The sequence below is a fragment of the Ranitomeya variabilis genome, chromosome 3 (genome assembly GCF_051348905.1).
Source record: "Ranitomeya variabilis isolate aRanVar5 chromosome 3, aRanVar5.hap1, whole genome shotgun sequence".
Classification (NCBI taxonomy): domain Eukaryota; kingdom Metazoa; phylum Chordata; class Amphibia; order Anura; family Dendrobatidae; genus Ranitomeya; species Ranitomeya variabilis.
The window spans coordinates 444257201-444279240 of NC_135234.1; the positions used below are offsets into that span (position 1 = coordinate 444257201).

At 46.6% G+C, this 22040-nt stretch overlaps 1 protein-coding gene across 2 annotated transcripts in view; it reads left to right on the forward strand.

Annotated features, from left to right (window-relative positions):
• Positions 1-6797: 6797 nt before the first annotated feature.
• Positions 6798-22040, forward strand: part of MYBBP1A (MYB binding protein 1a) — a 121803-nt gene continuing 106560 nt past the window's right edge. Inside the window, exons 1-3 of one of the 2 annotated variants that reach the window (XM_077296482.1) lie at positions 6798-6959; positions 10048-10143; positions 11120-11203. In XM_077296482.1, the coding sequence (XP_077152597.1) occupies positions 6951-6959; positions 10048-10143; positions 11120-11203 (189 nt within the window). In that variant the 5' untranslated portion in view covers positions 6798-6950. Of the gene's footprint in view, positions 7433-10047; positions 10144-11119; positions 11204-22040 lie in introns of both variants that reach the window. The other variant, XM_077296481.1, reaches the window with a different exon arrangement.

Sequence of the window (22040 nt, forward strand, 5' to 3'; positions counted from 1 at the left end):
TTTATTTTGTTAAAAACAACAAACTCAAAAAGTGCAGAGAAATGTGCAGGTCTGGTGATGGCAACCAATCACATGTCAGCGCCACTGTTCACACACCCTTATAAATAAAAGCAGGAAGCGGCAATATGGCCAGCACTCGGGTAGGGCTAGAATATTCACAGGTTATTCTCCATGGTGAAAATTCCAAACAAACATGGATAAAAGTTCCCCTGGCGCGCTTCGACCTCTTTTGACCTACAAATTCGAACACTGAGTCTTCGAAGCTCGTCAGGGGAACATTTATCCATGTTTGTTTGGAATTTTCACAATAATAATTTTATTTCTATAGCGCCAACATATTCCGCAGCGCTTTACAAATTATAGAGGGGACTTGTACAGACAATAGACATTACAGCATAATGGAAATCACAGTTCAAAATAGATACCAGGAGGAATGAGGGCCCTGCTCGCAAGCTTACAAACTATGAGGAAAAGGGGAGACACGAGAGGTGGATGGTAACAATTGCTTTGGTTGGAGACCATGGAGAATAACCTGTAAATATTCTATCCCTACCTAAGTGCTGGACGTACCGCCGCTTCCTGCACCCTGCGATGCCATCATAGAGTCCGAGCACCTGATGTCAGGACGAGCTGCCATATTTCTCCACTGCTCCTGGCATCTCTCATTGTCAGCAGCACTGACATCATGTTAATAAGGCTGCAGCCAATCGGTGAACACACTACCCCTTTTGAGGCTTATGCTATTAATTCGGGCAGAGCTGCTGAGTTCAGTGATTGTCTGCAGAGCTGTCAACGTGATCTTAGCGCTGCAGACAATTTTAGACACTACAATGGCAACAAAGACTCAGCGTTGGACCCAGCGAGGGTGATCCAGCACAGTTTGTTTGGGTACAGGGGCTTTCCAAAACCAGAAAATCCATTGAACTTGTTTGGGGAATGGGAATCTTTAGGCTGGTTTCATACGTCTGCCATTGACAATCCAATTGTGGACCTTTAAGGGGTTGTCTGGTCCAACATTATCACTCTGTGTGACTGCAGACTTATGAATTCCCCCAGTGGACGCACTGTGCGAGGCAGGGATTAGCCGGTTTCTGAGCCGGGCACGACGGTGATGTATGTGTAACAACCCAGGTAACCGGTTGTTACAGTGATGTTGCCTTCCTTTCAGGGAGGGTGATGTCATGCTTCCCTTTAACAGGTAATACACCGACATGCAACACATTCTGAATCCAGGCCAGAAGGGGGAGCTCTGAACCCGGATTCAGGGGAGCTTCCCCCAGATATATGTATTCTGGTCTGGAGGAGGAGTTAGTGAGTTGTTGAGAGGAGTTGAGACACAATAGAAGAGAGAGGGGTGTGAGCAGAGAGTGGGGCCATGCAGACACGTGTGGTGCTGCAGCTCCAGGACAGAAGAGAGCCAGACAGGTTGCATCAATAGCAAGTGTGAGAGGGGAGAAGCAAAGGAGAACAAAGGAGTTCGGAGGGGAACTGTGACTGGCACCATCTGAGCTGAAGCGCAGGAACCGAGCACCAGGAGCCCAAGGCTCTGTAGTACTCCACGTCCCACAGCAGAACCAGATGGCAAGAAGACTTTATGTAGTCTCTCCGGACCCACACCCGAAGCAGCAGTACACAGAGCCCGAGTCGTGATAGGGACCCTGTAAAAAGGCTCGCAGTGCCCACCATACGGGTACTGTCCCAGGACAGGATAGAGAGGACCTTGTAAGGGAGCCACCGGCAGCAAGGACTTCGCATAAGAGCGCGAGAAGGAAGGCTTACAAATCTCACCTCGGAGAGGGATCCACCATTGCCTCCAGGCCGGTCGGACCACACCAACACCTGTTGCTGGTACCTCGGACTGTGACTGTCTATATCAGTAAACCAGGTAAAAGACTGCAATCCTGTGTCCTCCGTTTATTTTCTGGCACTACACCGTCCTTGCAAACCACATCGGGAGCCCTGGGGACCCAGCTTCACCTGTGGGAAGCCATAACATCACCCCAGAGGACCCCTTTAAGCAGCGTCGGTCACTCCTGACCAAATACCACAGGTGGCGTCACAAACTTTTATTATTTCAGAAACCCCTTTTAAGACATTTCCTTTAACATGGGCGCCCAGCGCTACGGACCGGGTCACCGCTGTCGCCGTGACAGATCCCTTTAAGTACCGGACCTGGTACCGACTACCCCACGGCCTTGCGGGCGTTCCATATGCGATATGTATACTGGCCAGAACCCGACTTGTGGGCGCGTCCTCGCCCCATACACTTTTCTAGGTGTGATCACGGTGGGGGGAACTTTGACTGTCATAATGCAGAGAATGGGGGATTATTCCATACGATCCACTGAGCTCAGTGATAAGCCCCAGTGGTAATGTGCATTGTAGTTATGGCATCACTGCCGCGGCCAGTAATCACCAAGGCAGAGGCGATAGGCAGCGCTGGACCCAGGAAGGGTGAGTATCGGTTCTTTTTTGATATTTTGAACATGTGCAAAACCCATTTAACCCCTTACTGACCTCGGACGGGATAGTACGTCCGAGGTCAGATCCCCTGCTTTGATGCAGGGCTCCGCGGTGAGCCCGCATCAAAGCTGGGACATGTCAGCTGTTTTGAACAGCTGACATGTGCCCGCAACAGCGGCGGGTGAAATCGCGATTCACCCGCCGCTATTAACTAGTTAAATGCCGCTGTCAAACGCAGACAGCGGCATTTAACTACCGCATCTGGCCGGGCGGCCGGAAATGAGCGCATCGCCGACCCCCGTCACATGATCGGAGGTCGGCGATGCTTCTCCATTGTAACCATAGAGGTCCTTGAGACCTCTATGGTTACTGATCGCCGGTAGCTGTGAGCGCCACCCTGTGGTCGGCGCTCACAGCACACCTGATTTTCTACTACATAGCAGCGAACAGCAGATCGCTGCTATGTAGCAGAGGCGATCGAGTTGTGCCAGCTTCTAGCCTCCCATGGAGGCTATTGAAGCATGTCAAAAGTTAAAAAAAATGTGAAAAAAATAAAAAAATATAAAAGTTTAAATCACCCCCCTTTCGCCCCAATCAAAATAAATTAAAAAAAAATCAAACCTACACATATTTGGTATCGCCACGTTCAGAATCACCCGATCTATCAATAAAAAAAAAGCATTAACCTGATCGCTAAACGGCGTAACGAGAAAAAAATTGAAACGCCAGAATTACATTTTTTGGTCGCCGCGACATTGCATTAAAATGCAATAACGGGCGATCAAAAGAACATATCTGCACCGAATTGGAATCATTACAAACGCCAGCTCGGCACGCAAAAAATAAGCCCTCAACCGACCCCAGATCATGAAAAATGGAGACGCTACGAGTATCGGAAAAAGGCGCAATTTTATTTATTTTTTTTTAGCAAAGTTTGGAATTTTTTTTCACCACTTAGGTAAAAAATGACCTAGTCATGTTAGGTGTCTATGAACTCGTTGTGACCTGGAGAATCATAATGGCAGGTCAGTTTTAGCATTTAGTGAACCTAGCAAAAAAGCCAAGCAAAAAACAAGCGTGGGACTGCACTTTTTTTGCAATTTCACCGCACTTGGAATTTTCTTCCCGTTTTCTAGTACACGACATGGTAAAACCAATGATGTCGTTCAAAAGTACAACTCGTCCCGCAAAAAATAAGCCCTGACATGGCCAAATTGACGGAAAAATAAAAAAGTTATGGCTCTGGGAAGGAGGGGAGTGAAAAACGAACACAGAAAAACGAAAAATCCCAAGGTCATGAAGGGGTTAAAGGCGAAGTTGCCAACTGTCAATAAATTCCTGTACAGTCAATAAAACTAGACTATTTTTTTCAGTCCACTAGAGAAGATAGACATATCTGTATTTTTTTTCTTTTTTAGGCCTGTGGTTCTTAAATGGAATCTGTCATTATGGTCTGCCCCCCAAACTGCATAGATGTCCATGTCGCTCACTGAAGGATAATTTCACCACTAGCTTGATTTATGATATTTATGGCTCCCTGACTAAAAAAATATTATTTTAATTCATATGCAAGTGAGGCTTAAGTGCTCTGAGCATGTGAAAGCACTCCCCAAGTATCTGCCTACCTGGCTTTATTCCTTGCCTAGTCCCAACTTCTGCTTTTGGGCAGGGAATAGAGCTCCATCCTTTACTAATTTTGCTGGAGTTTGTCACAGATGCCCCATCAGTCCACTTGGTTTTGGGGGTCAGAATGGTTTTGGGGGTGATGGCAATTACTCTCCCCTTATCCTTTCTGACTAATCTCTAGGTGGGATAGTGTCCTGACCCTACTGGTTGCATATTGTACAAAAGTCTCGTACTCAACTTAAATCTTATTTTGATAGATTTATTGGTACTAAAGTAGCACTGGAAACGTTTCAGCCCTTATCGAGCTTTCATCAGTCACGTGCTGTGCCTTAGGCCGGAGACACACTGGTGCGAGATACGGCCGAGTCTCGCTGGTTAAAAGCAAGCTGTGGCACCGGCACTCCGGAGCGGAGCATGCGGCTCCATGCATTGCTATGCAGCTGCACGCTCCGCTCCGGAGTGCCGGTGCCACAGCTTGCTTTTAACCAGCGAGACTCGGCCATATCTCGCACCAGTGTGTCTCCGGCCTTATAGTGTGTATCAATCGTGTCCTTAATTAGGATGCAGACCGTGTATAATGCAGTCGATGACTGCTTTATGATGAGAGGGTGAATTGATATATTAGGCAAAATGCGTAAGAGCTTATATAGTTTGTATGTACGGCTAGAGGAAATAGCCTCAAAAGTTGCCAGCTTTGAAACAGGTACTGGAGGGAAGCCGCCTGGAACTATGTATTAGCAGGGGCTGGGGTGGAGCCGCCTGAACGCGTGCGTTGTCCTCTCAGACGCGGTGTCCACCGCGGTGTACCAGGACATGAGGACACCAGGAGAGAGCTGTAGAAAAACATCAACCTGCTCCTTTAAGTGAGGAGGCGCACTGCCAGAACCCTACAAAATTATTAACGGTGGGCTACTTTTTGCATGTTTCTGACCAAACTGACTTTACGGGGGTCCAACGTGCTGTAGTGGTACCTGTGCGAGATGCCCGATTCATTAAGAAGTGTGCTCCTCTTAATAAACCAGGCGTGTGCCTCATCACAAATCGTACTCCAGAAAGACATTTATTGTTGAACATTTTGCTTCCAATGACTGCTAATAATTATTTTGTTTCCAACGAACAGGAGATATGGTGCCAACATCACCTGCACAGCGCCTGTGTGTGAGGAGAGGATGCGTGTTTTTTTTTTTTTTGTTCTTACTTCATTGTAAAAAAGGATCCTCAGGTAGTGGACAACCCATTTAATGGGTGTTTGTATGAAATGAGAACGTTATTACTGCAGGATAGGTGATAACCGCTCATTGTTAGGCTCCATCAATCCCGAGAACAAGCAGAGCCCACATAAATGGAGGGGTGAGCATGTGCACCATTCATTGTCCCTGTGACAGATCACAGATCAGACACAACGTATAAAAAAAGATCCGATTTTGTCTGCGGAGAATCTCACAAATGTTCTCCGTAATGCGTTTTCAATGTGAGGATGCGATTTTCTCCCACCTATGTATCTGTATGGCTTTACATTTCTCACTGCTTTTCCTCATTGAATTTAACGGCTCAGTGGGCTGAAATGAGGAAAATGTGTGCGTATTTCTTGCAAGTCACACGGATGGTCCATATGGGGTCCGATTTTTTTTCTGGCACCCATAGACTTGCATTGGCGAGACTCAGCTGATATATGCGTAAAATCACAGCATGCTGAATACGCCAGAGAAAAAAAACGGTGATGTGAGTTCCCCATACAATAATACTGGTCTGAGTGCTAGGCGATTTTTTAGTGCATAGCACTCGCCCATAGTCTACGGTAGTGTGACTCCGGCCTAATAATAGCTCTCTCAGTGACTGGAGAGGTGGTGCGTGTGCTGAACTGCTGCTCCAGTCGTCGAGTCCCCGCAATCTGCACGTTATCACCTTTACTATGGATAGGCAGTAATTCACAGTAAGGCCATGTTCACACATTCAGTATTTGGTCAGTATTTTACCTCAGTATTTGTAAGCTAAAACTAGGAGAGGAACAGTCAGAGGAAAAGTATAATAGAAACACGTCACCACTTCTGTATTTATCACCCACTGCTGGTTTTGGCTTACACATACTGAGGTAAAATACTGACCGTGTGAATGTGGCCTGACCCATGAGACTGCTTTATACTGCTGAGCTATCTCCTTAGGCTTCTTTCACACTTCAGTTTTTTGGCGTCAGTCACTTCCGACATAATGACGGATCGACGGATCCGTCACAATAGTTGAAAAAACGGATGTAACGGATCCATTTTTTTTGACGGATCCGTTACTCGGGGGTTGTATATACTTTTTGGAGCATGCGCAATTGAAAAAAATTGAAAAAACGGATTGGGGCGACGGATCCGCCGAAATGACGGTCGCGACGGATCCCTCGCCCATAGGTGGCCATTCTATGAAAGGACGGACGCGACGGATCCGTCGCGATCCGCCATTTCAACGCAGACAAAAAACATTGCAATGACCGTCAATGTCTAGATGACGTCCGCCAAATTTTGACGGATCCGTCGCATGACGGATGGAACGGACGACCATCCGTCACAATCCATCGCTAATGCAAGTCTATGGGGAAAATAACGGATCCGTCACAAAAAAAACGGATCCGTTATTTGAGGAAAATGGCGGATTTAGACTGACGCCAAACAACTGAAGTGTGAAAGAGGCCTTAACAAGACGTTTTCCGCCATCCTCGGGCTAGGTGATAACGTTTCCTGTGGTGGGGTGTGACTGCTGAGACCCCACTGACTGCCAGGCCAGCTGACTGAAGCAGCAGCGCACATGCTGGTCTCACACCACATCTCTATGGGACTGGAGCGGAGAGCCCTATGCTGTGCTCTGTCCCACACTGAATGGTGCAGGTGAGGATGGCTTGTATCCAGTCTGTTACATGACTAGACACTAGAACTGCCATAGTCTACCCCCTCCTGCTACAATATGGACGGCTGTGGGTGAAGAACCTCGGCCTACTGCATGACACTCGCCCTGCACACACTGCCATGTTATGCGGCCGGCCTATGTTATACAACCTATACACATGGCCGCCAGGACCCGACACTAGCACCCCAGCAGCAGCCGCGCATGTGCGGCGGTGACACCGGAAGTGCCTGTGCAGACACGTGCGGTACACAGGAGCATGGCTGCGCAGTGTGTCTCAGGCATGGACACCGGGGAAGCCACAGCTAAGAGGAAAGATGGCGCCGCCGCTGTGCGTGGTGTGCTGCAGCAAAACAGACAGTTCCTGGATTTCTTCTGGGACATTGCGAAGCCCGAGCAGGAGGTCAGACTGGCGGCCACTGAGAACCTGCTCCAGTACCTGCAGTCCAGCGATAAGGTAAGTGTGTGCTGCCCGGCACTGGGCAGTCTGTGTGCTGCACGTCAGTCCTGGCTCCTGTGGAGAGCATATGTGCAGTGCTGAAGGTTCCATAGAAGGGGGCTCCTACCCCGTTAGGCCAGTGCTGGTGAATGTGGAGCAGTGACAAGTGTGAACATAGCCGGAGGCCCCAATGAGTCCTGTGCTTTTCCTGCATAGAACACGTCCACCCTAGCATGTTGTGCTACATCATCATGGTATTTTGGGAGCTAAGTGCTCCACATAAAGGAATAAGTCCTGGCCTTAGGGTCACAGGTGGAAATCACTTCTACAAGTCTGGGCCCCGATCAATCGAGGCTGTTGTGCCAGAATTCTGGGGTACCTTGCTGTGAAAAGCAGGTTGCTTTGTACTGTGTAATCTGACCTGTAGCACGCGTTTCATATCTGCAACATGTCAACTTCTCTTGTGAGTACAGGGAGTTATGTGAGGATCTGCCCCATAGAATTGTGTTAGATGCGGAAAATCCGCACACGATTGTATCAATACAGTTTTGTCAGAGCCAAATACCAGGAAGTATCAAAAACAAAGCAACGTTATTTAAAGGGAACCTGTCACCTGCAAAATCGAGGGTGAGCTACGCCCACCAGCATCAGGGGCTTATCTACAGCATTCTGTGATGCTGTATATAAGCCCCCAATGTATCCTAAAAGATGAGAAAAAGAGGTTAGATTATACTCACCCAGGGGCGGTCCTGGTCCTGTCCGATGGGCGTCCTGGTCCGGTCCAGTGCCTCCTATCTTCATCAGATGACGTCCTCTTCTTGTCTTCACGCTCCTGCGCAGACGTACTTTGTCTGCCTTGTTGAGGGCAGAGCAAAGTACTGCAGTGCGCAGGTTCCGGGCCTCTCTGACCTTTCCCGGCGCCTGCGCACTGCAGTACTTTGCTCTGCCCTCAACAGAGCAGACAAAGTACGCCGGAGCCGCAGCGTGAAGACAAGAAGAGGACGTCATCCTATGAAGATGGGAGGCCCCGGACTGCCCGCCCAGGTGAATATAATCTAACCTCTTTTTCTCATCTTTCAGGCTACATCGGGGGCTTATCTACAGCATTACAGAATGCTGTAGATAAGCCCCTGATGCTGGTGGGCTTAGCTTACCCTCGATTTTGGGGGTGAAAGGTTTCCTTTAAAAGATGACCAACAAGAGACAAAACACAGTGCTAAAAACGTATGGGAGAAAAAAATGCAAAGAGGAAAGCACAAGTAACCTAATTTACCTAATAGGTGCAGAAAATCGGCAACATGAAATACTCAGCGTGGGAACGTAGATTTGGGCTATGTTCACATAGCTTTTTAAAGGGAACCTGTCACCAGAAATAACGCTGTTAACCTGCAGATATGCAGCTAATTTGCAGGTTAACAATGTTATGATGCTGTCTGGCGCCTGCACGGAGCGGGGAGAACATGATCTTTATTGACACCACCAGTAACAGTGGCTGCTCAGTATTCTCAGAGCGGTAACTAAACCAGCGCCGCCCGCATGACTGAATACCCAATGCTGGCAGCATCATAACGCCATTAACCTGCAGATTAACAGCGCTATTTCTGGTGACAGGTTCTCTTTAACATACATTCAATGGCTCCATTAAACAGGATTTGGCCATATGTGCTGATGGGGCCATTATAATGATGCAGGCGGAGTCGCAATGTGCTCTTTTGGGCATAATTTTTGACCGTATATGCCTACTGGAGGAGAGCACCAAGGCGCAGTCTGCATGATTATAGTCAATGGCCCAGTCAGTGCATATGCCTGAATTCTTGTTTAGTGGATTCGGATGTAAGTCCCGACGGAGCCACTGAACATGTGCTAAAACGCTATACGAACATAGCCTTACTTGGGTTATGCTTACATCTTTGTAAAGAAAAAAAAACTATCATTTTTAAATATCTGCAGATGATAGAATGGGCATCCATTACATGTCCATCTGTCTACATTTTATGACCATACTTTATTATTTGGGTTTGAGAAAAAGATATATCTCTCTCACATTGAAGGCTCAAAATAGGAGGAATACACCAATTATTAAACAAAAAAAAAATAAAAAAAAAAAATAAAAATATATATATATATATATATATATATATATATATATATATATATATATATATATATATATATATATATATATAGTAAAATGAAAATCACTAGCATAGTATGGTATACAGGGAAAAAAAGATGCATATGTAATACCCAATCTCAAGGTATGAGAATCATCATAACAGTATTAAATAGCCAGGAATTCCTTACTCATAATGATAGTGTATGCCTCCAACCCCAACCCGCGTTTCACGTGGGCTTCTTCTGAGGTTTGATATCCTAGCTGATCCACGAAATAGAGGAGCAGAAACACTGAGCTGTGACTTGCTTTGCTTGTCTTTCTCTTCACTTCTGTGCTGACATCTATGAGAACCAGAACCAGTTGCAGCTTAATGTGAACTGGACTTGGTCGAGCAAATGAAAATTGTTGGAGGTCTCAGGGCTTTGTCACCACCTAACAAAACTTTTGGTATGTCACTATGTTAGTTACTTTTTAAAAGCGGCTTATGTTTTCTTATTCTTTTTTTTTTTTTCCACAGCCGGATGAATTGAAGTACACCTTAAAAAGGTTAGTGGAAGGATTGGCAGCCAGTCGAGAAGCAGCAAGACCGGGATTTAGTTTGGCCTTAGCCCAGGTTTGTAGTTTAGCGTTGCATTTGTATATAACTCTTTATAAGATACAACTACCATTTTTTGTCATTATATGACTTGTATCTGGCATTTTTCTCCACTTTTTTTTTTTTCAGGTCCAATCACTAATTTTCCTTTGCCCGGAGCTATAGGGTAGCAGATAGCTACTATAATGTCTCCAATATACAGTAGTCACACAGGAGGCATTCCTGTTCCCGTCCTTGTCGCTTATGTTTGGCAGCAACTACATGGAAGACATTATGCAGCAGTACTCAGCATTGTAGATGTGAATCCAGCTCCGGGTTGAGATAAAACACTTAAACTAACAGAACAATCTCTCTGCTCTCCTCTCCATTGTCAGATGTAATCTATGCATTTCTATATAAAAAGAGATTCTGTTCTTATGCTCATTCTTTTCAATGTCCTTCGCTTCAGGCTCGTAAAAACACCAATCTGTTAAAAGAACAAACGCCTAAGGGGGTGACAGGTTCCCTTTAAGCTGCCGACCATAGGTCAGAGGGAATGGCTGAAGTTTGGGATATTTGTGATTATAGACGTACATTCTGAAAGTGCTTGTCTCTAGACAACCTGTTTTTTAAAGGGGTGGTTGAAGGTCAAATAAGGTCTCTGATGATGCTTTGTTTTAGGGAGGGGCAGGGGCTGCGGCAGTGACCGCCGCCTCTCTCCCAAACGACTCTTCACTTGAGTATCCCAGGATGCACTGAGTACTCAAAGGAAGAGTCGTTACACAGGACGTATTGAAAAAAAAAATGCAATAGCTTTTAGAAAGTGTAGTTGGGGATGAAAAGTGAATTTTTAATTTCACGCATCTTAAAAATTAGTTTACATTACGGCACTAAATTGGTAGGGATTTAGAGTAATATTTTTGACCTTCAGACCATCCCTTTACAAATGTCATTATTTGATGATTAAGCATTGTTAATGACTTGCTATATGTTTTTCAATCTGATTACCTTGAAGGTTCTGCAATGCTTTGAAGACGTCCCACTATCCACAATTTTGGAACATATCCACGAGAAGTATAACTTGCAGACTGTTAAAGAGGTTTGTTTGTGTTCTAATAAAATCTTTGTTCAGAAAGCTCAAAAAGATTGTTAAATTTTTAACTTTAGAATAACGGCTCCACTTTTTATTTTTATTTTTTTTATTATATAGCTCTGAGCTTTTGTCATGGCCTCAAATGTCTCTGAATTTTTTTGGGGTGTGAGGGGGTTATATTTCTACCAGGGCAAGTAACATATCTGACTACACTAGCCTATCATTCAAGGGAAGTGAATTCCTGACACACCAGACTGCATTTCCATCTCTTGGCATTATATTATGATCCGTGGTGTCAATTCTCTGGCACCCTTACCCATCTGAAGAGTTCACGTGTAGTTGAAAGAATCTGTTGGTTTTGTGTGCCATCACTAAGGGTACCGTCACACAGTACCATTTTCATCGCTACGACGGTACGATTCGTGACGTTCTAGCGATATCGTTACGATATCGCAGTGTCTGACACGCAGCAGCGATCAGGGATCCTGCTGAGAATCGTACGTCGTAGCAGATCGTTTGGAACTTTCTTTCGTCGCTTGATCACCCGCTGACATCGCTGGATCGTTGTGTGTAACAGCGATCCAGCGATGTGTTCGCTTGTAACCAGGGTAAACATCGGGTAACTAAGCGCAGGGCCGCGCTTAGTAACCCGATGTTTACCGTGGTTACCAGCGTAAACGTAAAAAAAACAAACAGTACATACTCACATTCCGGTGTCTGTCCTCCGGCGTCTCAGCTTCTCTGCACTGTGAGCGCCGGCCAGCCGGAAAGCGAGCCCAGCGGTGACGTCACCGCTCTGCTTTCCGGCTATGGCGCTTACACAGTGCAGAGAAGCAGAACGCCGGGGGACAGACACCGGAATGTAAGTATGTACTGTTTGTTTTTTTTACGTTTACGCTGGTAACCAGGGTAAACATCGGGTTACTAAGCGCGGCCCTGCGCTTGGTTACCCGGGGACTTCGGCATCGCTCCAGCGCCGTGATTGCAAAGTGTGACCGCAGTCTACGACGCTGGAGCGATAATCATACGACGCTGCGACGTCACAGATCGTGCTGTCGTAGCGATGAAAATGGTACTGTGTGACGGTACCCTTACTGTGATGAGAAACGCTATAGTTCATTGTTTCAAGTTTTAGGTGCATATCTCAAACCCTTTCACTGTGCAAGAATGTCAGAATCCTAATATCCAATATCTTCTTGCAACCAGCTAATAAACGTTAATCCGTGTGTTCCCAAACGAAGTATCACCAATCACTCTGATATTTCTCTGTCGCCCATGACGGCACCACGGAGAGAGGGGATCCGCCCACCAAGGACAGGAAACCTACAGATAAAAAGGGCGGTACCACTCTCCCGCATCAGTTGGTTTCCTGTCCTTGATGGGAGACCTACAGACTTACCAGAAGGAAGATCGTCGTGGATTCCGGGGCCAATCAGTCCGACTCAGGCAGCTGGGGTCCCTCTGCCTCGGCTGGTGTGGTCACCCGAAGCGCCACCGCTGGGGCTAGTGGGCCTCTAGGGTGTGCGGGGGAGGTGACATGGAGTTCGCGGTCACCTCCCTAGGTAAGATGCAGCAGCGGCAACATCCAGGGGGGTCCCTCTGTGGTTGCGGGAGGAGCGGCGCGGCTCTCCCTTTGGAAGTGTCAGCCTGCACACTGCATAGCCGACCGGCGTGCAGGGACCGCGCGTTAGGGCAGGCTGCAAAAAGACCGGGAGCTTCGGTGGGCAGCGGGTCATGTGCGGCACCATCTTGAAACTGCACGTTGGAAAGAGCGATAATGGCACACTCCGCAGGCGCTGGAAGAGGCGCTTCTGCGCAGGCGCATAATTGAATCAAGTGGTGGGAATCGCCGCTGCATAAAAAGAGGCTGCGTCAGTAACCCGTCGGTAAAGGAACCGCAGCACGAGCCGCGGCACAGGCCGCAGCGCAAACCGCAGCACTAGCCACAAAAAAGAAAAAACAATAAAATGCCACAGCAGCGATAAACATACAGGGGGGTCCCTCTGTGGTTACGGGGAGAGTGGCGCTCTCCCCCCTGAAGCATAAGCCTGCAATCTGCAAAAGCCGGGGCCCCCGGTGTGCAAGGGGAAAAAAAAAAAAAAAAAAAACGCATGCTGCCTCTCCCAGAATCTTCTCCAGGGAAACACCTGAGCTCAGCCTACTTCAGTTGCCAGGCCTGGACCTCATGGGGGAGAGAAAATCATTGACAGCAATGCAGCACTCCTGATGGGACGCCGCTTCCCCTTATGATGGGCTCTCGGCGTCACCAGCTCCCCCTGTTTTTTAGCAGGTATGGAGCCAGCACAGGTAAGTGCATGGTGGAATGTTCTGTTGATAGCTCATGCCTTTGTGCAAAGCTGTGCTAGAGCTTCACATGTGAGGTATGTTTTCACATATACACAGCCAGACCTTGGACCTCTAGGCTATAATAAGGCCATATGTCCAGGCTACATCTCATGATTTGCCTTAAGTTAGTTGCATGTCTTGTCTGCGCAGAGCCTTATGATTAGACTTCAAAGTGACCTTTGGAAGCATGGTTTTCACTTTTTATTGTGAGGGGGGGTCTGATAAACAGGTGTCTCACTTTTCTTTGCAACTTAGGCTACTTTCACACTAGCGTCGGGAACAACCCGTCGCTGCGCGTCGGGCCGACGTTCCCGACGCTAGTGTGTTCTCCGCCGCACAACGGGGGCAGCGGATGCATATTTCCCACGCATCCGCTGCCCCATTGTGATGTGCGGGGAAGTGCGGGGAGGTGGGGGCGGAGTTCCGACTGCGCATGCGCGGTCGGAAAAAGCGGACCGTCGGGAGCAAAAAACGTTACATGTAACGTTTTTTTCTCCCGACGGACCGCTACCATACGCCCAAACGCCGCCAAACGCATTCACCGTTTGGAAATGCGTCGCAAATGCGTCGCAAATGCGTCGCTAATGTTACTCTATGACGAAACAACGTATCCAGCAAAAACTTTTGCTGGATGCGGCGTTTCCCAAAAACGACGCATTTGCGACGTATTGCAGTTAACGCTAGTGTGAAACTAGCCTTAACTACTCTATGCCTTGGGAGGACATATAGTGTTAATGGAGCACTTTGCCTCCATGAAGACTGCCCTTCAGCTGCGACTCATTAGTTAGCTCCTTCGGGTGGGGTCAGTCTGACAAATGAGATGTACTATTCAGAGTGGAGGCTTATCCGTATCTCTGAGAGATTGCTCTTTTGCTTGTAACTATGTGCCAATTTTCAAGCATGACTGTAGTTCTATGCTTTATATTGTGTGTGGCTGAACATCATATAATAATAATAATAGTCTTTATTTTTGTATAGTGCTAACATATTACGCAGCGCTTTACGGACCTTGTCATCGCTGTCCCCGGTGGGGCTCACAGTCTGAATTCCCTATCGGTGTGTCTTTGGGGTGTGGGAGGAGGCCGGAGTGCCCGGAGGAGACCCACGCAAACACGGAGAGAGCATGCGGGCTCTTTGCAGATGTTGTCCTGCGTGGGATTTGAACCCGGGACTCCAGCGCTGCAGGGCTGGCCACTAAGCCACCGTGCTGCCCCATATCATACGGCATCATGATACTTTTATGCATTATATTGAGTGCAACACATTGCATCATGTTTCCTCTATGCATCGTATTGAGTGCCTCTGTGTGTCATATTGCATCTTAGAGCCTCTATGCATCTTACCGAGTGCCCCTGCATGTCATTGTGCCTCTTTGCATTATATTGCGTGTCTGTGTATCATATTGCTTCTATGCATTATGTCGTGTGTCCCTGTATCATGTCGCATCATAGTGCTTCTAGGCATTATATTGCATGCCTCTATGTATCATTTTGCATCATAGTACCTCTAGGCATCGTATTGAGTGCCTCTGCGTGTTGTATTGCATCATGGTGCCTCTATGCATCGTACTGAGTGCCTCTGGGTGTCATATTGTATCATAGTGCATCAATGCATCATACTGAGTGCCTCTGTGCTTCATATTGCATTATTGTGCCTCTACGTATCATATTGAGAGCCTCTGTTCATCATGTTGCATCATAGTGCCTTTATGCATCATATTGAGTGCATCTGTGCTTCATGTTGCATCAGTGCCTCTATGCATCATATTGAGTGCCGCTGTGCAGCATGTTGCATTATAGTGCCTTTATGCATCATATTGAGTACCTCTGCTTCATATTGCATCGTTGTGCTTTTATGCATCATATTGAGTGCCGCTGTGCAGCATGTTGCATTGTAGTGCCTTTATGCATCATATTGAGTACCTCTGCTTCATATTGCATCATTGTGCTTTTATGCATCATATTGAGTGCCTCTGCATCATGTTGCATCTTAGTGCCTCTATGCATCATATCGAGTGCCTCTGTGTATCATATTGCATCATAGTGCCTCTGTGCTTCATGTTGTATTATAGTGTTTCATATTGCCTCTGTGCATCATAGTTCACAGTGCCTCTGTGCATCATGTTGCATCATGTCGCATCTTAGTGCTTCATATTGCCTTTATGCATTGTATTGCATTATATTGCATCGTGGTGCTTCATTGTGCTTTTTTGCTTCACATTGCACATTGATGCATAGCCGCTCCATGCATCAAAATGTGTGCTTACGGGCATCTTATTGCTTCAGTGCCCCTGTGCCTTAGGGGGTATCATTAGTATCATAGTACCTCTGTGCTTCCTAGTACTTCGGGCTTGGTATTTTCTTTTTTGGCTCTGGGTTAGACCTTCTGATTTAGGTTATGCAGCCACGCACAAGGTATATCGTGGATCTACCATTTCACATTTTTGTCTTGGGCCCCAACTCGGACTCATTGAGTCCTAGTGGTTTTGTACCCAGTTCCAACTTCTGATTCATTCTTTACAACAGGGCTTAGCTGAGCTTTGCTTGAATTGGCTGAGTAAATTAGCAGTTCTTCCGTATGGAACAGTTTTTCTCAACCTATAAAGGGACATACTACTGTCCTGGGAGCAGAAAATACCAAGAGGTGGAAGGAAAAAATCCTTACCAATTCCACATGTGACAATCAGGCTGGTTTCCTTGATTAACATCCAGTAGACAGATTCTCGTCCCATAAGTCTATTGTACTATGGTTACCAGGGACGGCATGTCTGCCTTTGGCACCTTGTGGCGAATCAGCACCTCTCTGGTGGGAAGAATCCTGTTTTTCTCTAGCCATAGAGTATGGCTACTCCCTCCATGGCTGATAACACTGACAAGCTTGCCTTTTAGGATATGTATATGTGTGTAATGTCTGTAAGATAGGAGCGATGATCCACGTTTCCCTTTCAGCGTTTCTAATGAGAGGCCAACTCTGGTAATGTTAGGAAATATTACCTGCCGGATTGTGTATTCCTTAGTTGCAATAATATCCAACCCTTGTTTGGGGTTTAGACACCTAAGGATTCGGAATAGACGTGATCTCCTTGATGAGTAATGTGTGTACATCCTAATGCTCTGCCATTATCCATGTACTAACTGTTATTGGTTTGATCTTCCCGCAGTCCAGGACCGGAGGCTAGTGGCACGTGCGGGGTGAGAGCGCGCCCTTATGACGCAAGCAGACGCCGCGGTGCATGACTGGGTAATCCAGTCTGAACAGGCACATGTTGCTTCTCCAAGTCCCCTCCTCGTGGAAATATAGAGCAGGTGGTCGGGGGCCGGTACTCTGAGGCCTAATATGTGGAAATGGTCAAAAGGCTGGTCACCCAGACTTCTCTGGGCATCTCCTCAGAATATTAGCCATAATATTCATTGTGAATGTTTCCAGGAGTGGAGTAGACCATATAGGAACCACCTTTCAGGTTCCAAGTTAGAAGAGGGAGTTTCCAATAACAGCTAAGAGTTTCTGCAAGGAATTGGAACAGGGGCTAGGCACAAATACTTTAAAAGTTCAAGTCTTGGCTTTAAGGGCCCTGTACAATTCCGACCCGGCTGGGTATCAGGGATATCCAGGTTCATCAAAGCGTTGGCCAGGTCTAGACCCATTCCCTCTCGGTTTACTCCTCCTTGGAATTTAAACTTGGATCTTATATCCCTATCCAAACCTCCTTTTGAACCCCGGTCAGAGGTTTCTCTGGGAATCTGTCCCTTAAAACATCACTTTATAAATCGGTGGGTTCCCAGGTTTATCAGGGCAGCAGGTCGTTCGAGGCCACTTCCAGTAAAAGTTCCCTTCAATGGGATTTATTTTTGGTCCTTAAAACCCTGTCTAAACCACCCTTCAAACCCTTAGAGGATATCCCATTAAAACTCCTATCCCTCAAAACATCCCTGCTCGTCGCCCTCTCATCTGCTCGTAGAATAAGCGACATACAGGCACTATCTTCTAACCCTCCTCATACACGGTTTTTAGAGAATAGGGTTACTCTCAAAATAGATCCTGCATACCTCCCGAAGGTGGCATCCCGGTTCCACAGAACTCAAGAGATATCTCTTCCCTCCTTTTGTCTTAACCCTAAAAATAGGGAGGAGGGATCATTGCATACACTAGATGTCAGGAGATGCTTCACGTAGTACTTAGAAGCCACCAGAGAGAATAGGGAGGATGCCTCTTTTTGTGTGCTTTCAGGATCCCTGGAAGGGGAAAAAAGCCTCCAAAGCTACTCTGGCGAGATGGATCACAGATGCTATCAGCCTATCATACTCATCAAGTGGAATGTCTATTTCCGGGGAGGTCAAGGCTCACTCAACGAGAGCAGTGGCAGCTTCTTGGGCGAGAAGGCCGGAGCTTCGATTGACCAGATATGTAGAGCTGCTACTTGGTCATCACCTTCCACATTCTATAGGCACTATAGATTGGACCTTATCTCCTCTTCGGACCTTACTTTCGGTAAAGGGTTCTGGAAGCGGTGGTCCCTCCCTGAATGTACAAATCTATGAAATCTCTCCGTGGTGCCGTCATGGGCGACAGAGAAAAATATAGTTCTTACCGATAACGGTATTTCTCTGAGCCCATGACGGCACCCGTACAAAGTAATATTGAAACTAATAAGCTGTTCCATAGTCTCCCATCGTTCTCTAGTAAACAACTGATGCGGGAGAGTGGTACCGCCCTTTTTATCTGTAGGTTTCCTGTCCTTGGTGGGCGGATCCCCTCTCTCCGTGGTGCCGTCATGGGCTCAGAGAAATACCGTTATCGGTAAGAACTATATTTTTTTCAAATTTGCTCCGGGTACTCTGGATTTCTCCTACTTTCCCCTATAAGGGACCGTGATGTTAATGTGTGTAAAGTACTGTGTAATGTGTTAGTGCTATATCAGCAAGCATAATAACGAACTAAAAAATAAGACCTTATGTAGCATGACAATACATTTAGAGTAAACAGAAAAAGTATGTTTGGCACTAGATAAATCTAGGGCACATTGGTAAATGATAAACCCAAATATGTATTTGTAAAGCAGTTGTGATGCATAAATGTTTTATTCACACGTTCATGTATTTCTGACACAATTTATAAAGGATGTAGTTGTTAAATAAATAAATTAAAGCAAAAGAATGTGTAATAGAATACTTGAAAGACAACGACATGTTGGTGTAATTGTGGAGTAACTATTTGTGCAGCCACACTGAATACATAAAGGTGCTATCCAATCCCTTACGTTTGCATCCATTTACACTGCAAGGTTATTGTGAGCAAGCGTTTCTAGGAACACTCATTTCCAGGTAATTGTGCAGTGTAAACAGGCAGCTGATCACCCAGTAACCGAGCAGAACACTTGTTCTTCAGGTGAAAGGATGCTGGAAAGATCATCGTTCTTGGCAGCGCATTGTCCTGTGTATACAGGACCCGCGCTGCCGAGTACAGTGCCAGCCTATGCGCGCTGAACAATGTGCATCTGAAGAGGGGTTGGCCAATGTGAAAACAGTCTGTTGACCAAACTACGACTGGTATATATGAACCCACCTTTATTGTATGAGCAGAATTACAAGGAAATGTAAGTGTCTCTAGTATATATTTTACATTCTTTAGTTTAATTCCCTTGAATTAAGGCCAACTACTATATTTTTCGGACTATAAAACACACCTTACAATAAGACACTACCCAGGTATAGACAGCAGAAAATGGGAAAAACTATTTTTTCCTATTAATTAAAACTTCCCTGGCGGTGTTAAGTAGGAGTCATTATCACTAATTATAAATTTTAGACTAGCGAGGTAATAAACCTTTTGTTAGTGTTTCTCTGCACTGTTTAAAGGGAACCTGTCACCCCCAAAATCGAAGATGAGGTAAGCCCACTGCCATCAGGGGCTTATCTACAGCATTCTGGAATGCTGTAGATAAGCCCCTGATGTATCCTGAAAGATGAGAAAAAGAGGTTAGATTATACTCACCCAGGGGCGGTCCCGGTTCTGGTCTGATGGTCGTTGCGGGCCGGTCCGGGGCCTCCCATCTTCTTTCGATGACGTCCTCTTCTTGCATTGACGCCGTGGCTCCTGCGCAGGCGTACTTTGTCTGCCCAGTTGAGGGCAGAGCAAAGTACTGCAGTGCGCAGGCGCCGGGCCTTTCTGACTTCGGCGTGAATGCAAGAAGAGGATGTCATCGTAAGAAGATGGGAGGCCCCGGATCGGACTGCGACACCCATCGGACCCGAACCGCAGCCGGACCGCCCCTGGGTAAGTATAATCTAACCTCTTTTTCTCATCTTTCAGGATACATCAGGACTTATCTACAGCATTCCAGAATGCTGTAGATAAGCCCCTGATGCTGGGGGGTTTAGCTCACCTTTGATTTTGGAGGTGACAGGTTCCCTTTAACACACACCCCCCACACCTTTGCTGCGTATACATAGACACAGCTCTGCTGCATGCACATATGGACACACTCGAACACTCGCTCACATACACTGTACATTACCACATCCTGCAGTTCCTTATCAAGACCTATACGGTGGCTGCAGCAGGAGAGCATTTGCAGGACCTTCTACTTGACTAACTCAAGCACCTTTCAAGTCATGTGATCAGTTACATGACCTGAAAGGTCCTGGCATTACTCGTACAGAAGGTCCTGCCGCTGCTCAGCTCCTGCAGCCTCAGTTCAGGCAGCTTCCTCTCTTGCTCTGCTACGATCACATAGATGAGTGTCAGGCAGGAGGAGAAATCGCAGCGCTCTGTGATCTGCGAGGACACGGTGTCAGCGTTCTCCTCCATCACTGGAAGCTGCCTCTGGACTTTAAGACGCAATCACTTTTTTAACATGAGTTTTTCTTGTTAAAAAAAAAAAATGCGTCTTAAAGCCCGTAAATTACAGTACATCTTCTACAAGTTGTCATCCGTACTAAACGTACATTCAGATGTGGATAATAGAAGCTTTATGCGTCACAAGTGCTGTGGTTTAATAGTGGAAATATATTCACATTGAACTCATGCCCTTTCGTAGTCATTCTGCAAATAAATAACTAAAATAAATTACCGTATATACTCGAGTATAAGCCGAGATTTTCAACCCACTTTTTGGGGCTGAAAGTGACCCTCTCGGCTTATACTCGAGTCATTGTCAGCGGGGGGGGGGTCGACGGGGGAGCGGCGCAGTGACATACTCACCTGCTCCTGGCGCTGTCCCTGCATGTCCCATGGTCTCCGGGCAGCTCTTCCTGTGTTCAGCAGTCACGTGGTACCGCTCATTAAAGTAATGAATATGGACGCATATTCATTACTGTAATGAGCGATACGTGACCGCTGAACACAGGAAGGTGCCGCTGGCTCCCGGACACCATCTGACAGTGAGACGCTGCCGGGGACCACGCCGGGAGCAGGTGAGTATATCGGGGGAGGTGAGCAGTGCGCGATAGTCACTTTCTTCGTTCCACCGCTGCGCGCTGCTCTGTCTTCCATCCTGTGCACTTACTGTTCAGGTCAGAGGGCGCGCCGCCCTCTGCCTGAACAGTCAGTGCAGAGGATGGAAGACAGAACGGCGCGTGGAACGAGGAAGGTGACTATCGCAAGTGCCGGGGGGCCTGAGCGAAGAGAGGCGAGTATGTGATTTTTTTTTTTTTATTTTAATCGCAGCAACAGCATATGGGGCAAATATGTGGAGCATCTTATGGGGCCACAATGTATGGAGCATCTTATGGGGCCACAATGTATGGAGCATCTCACGGGGCCACAATGTATGGAGCATCTCACGGGGCCACAATGTATGGAGCATCTCACGGGGACACAATGTATGGAGCATCGTATGGGGCCACAATGTATGGAGCATCTCATGGGGCCACAATGTATGGGGCCACAATGTATGGAGCCTCGTATGGGGCCACAATGTATGGAGCATCTCATGGGGCCATAATGTGTGGAACATCTCATGGGGCCATAATGTGTGGAGCATCTTATGGGGCCATAATGTGTGGAGCATCTTATGGGGCCATCAACCTTTATGCAGCATTGTATGGGGCAAATGTTTCTATGGAGCATATTATGGGGCCATTATTAACCTTTGTGCAGCATTATATGGGGCATACTTTAATATGGAGCATCTTATGGGGCCCATCATGAACTGTATGGAGCATCTTATGGGACCATCATGAACTGTGTGGAGCATTATATGGGGCTCCTGATCCAATATGGATATTCAAAAACACTTAACCTACTGATGTCTAAATTAATTTTACTTTTATTGGTATTTATTTTTATTTTTGACATTTACCGGTAGCTGCTGCATTTTCCACCCTAGGCTTATACTCGAGTCAATAAGTTTTCCCATTTTTTTGTGGCAAAATTAGGGGGGTCGGCTTATACTCGAGTATATACGGTAATTGTAGCTAAAGTGTGAATTGTCAGTAGGGTGATCTAAAGTTTACAGTTCCAGTATAAATTATTGTATATGAAAGAAAGCCTTTTCATT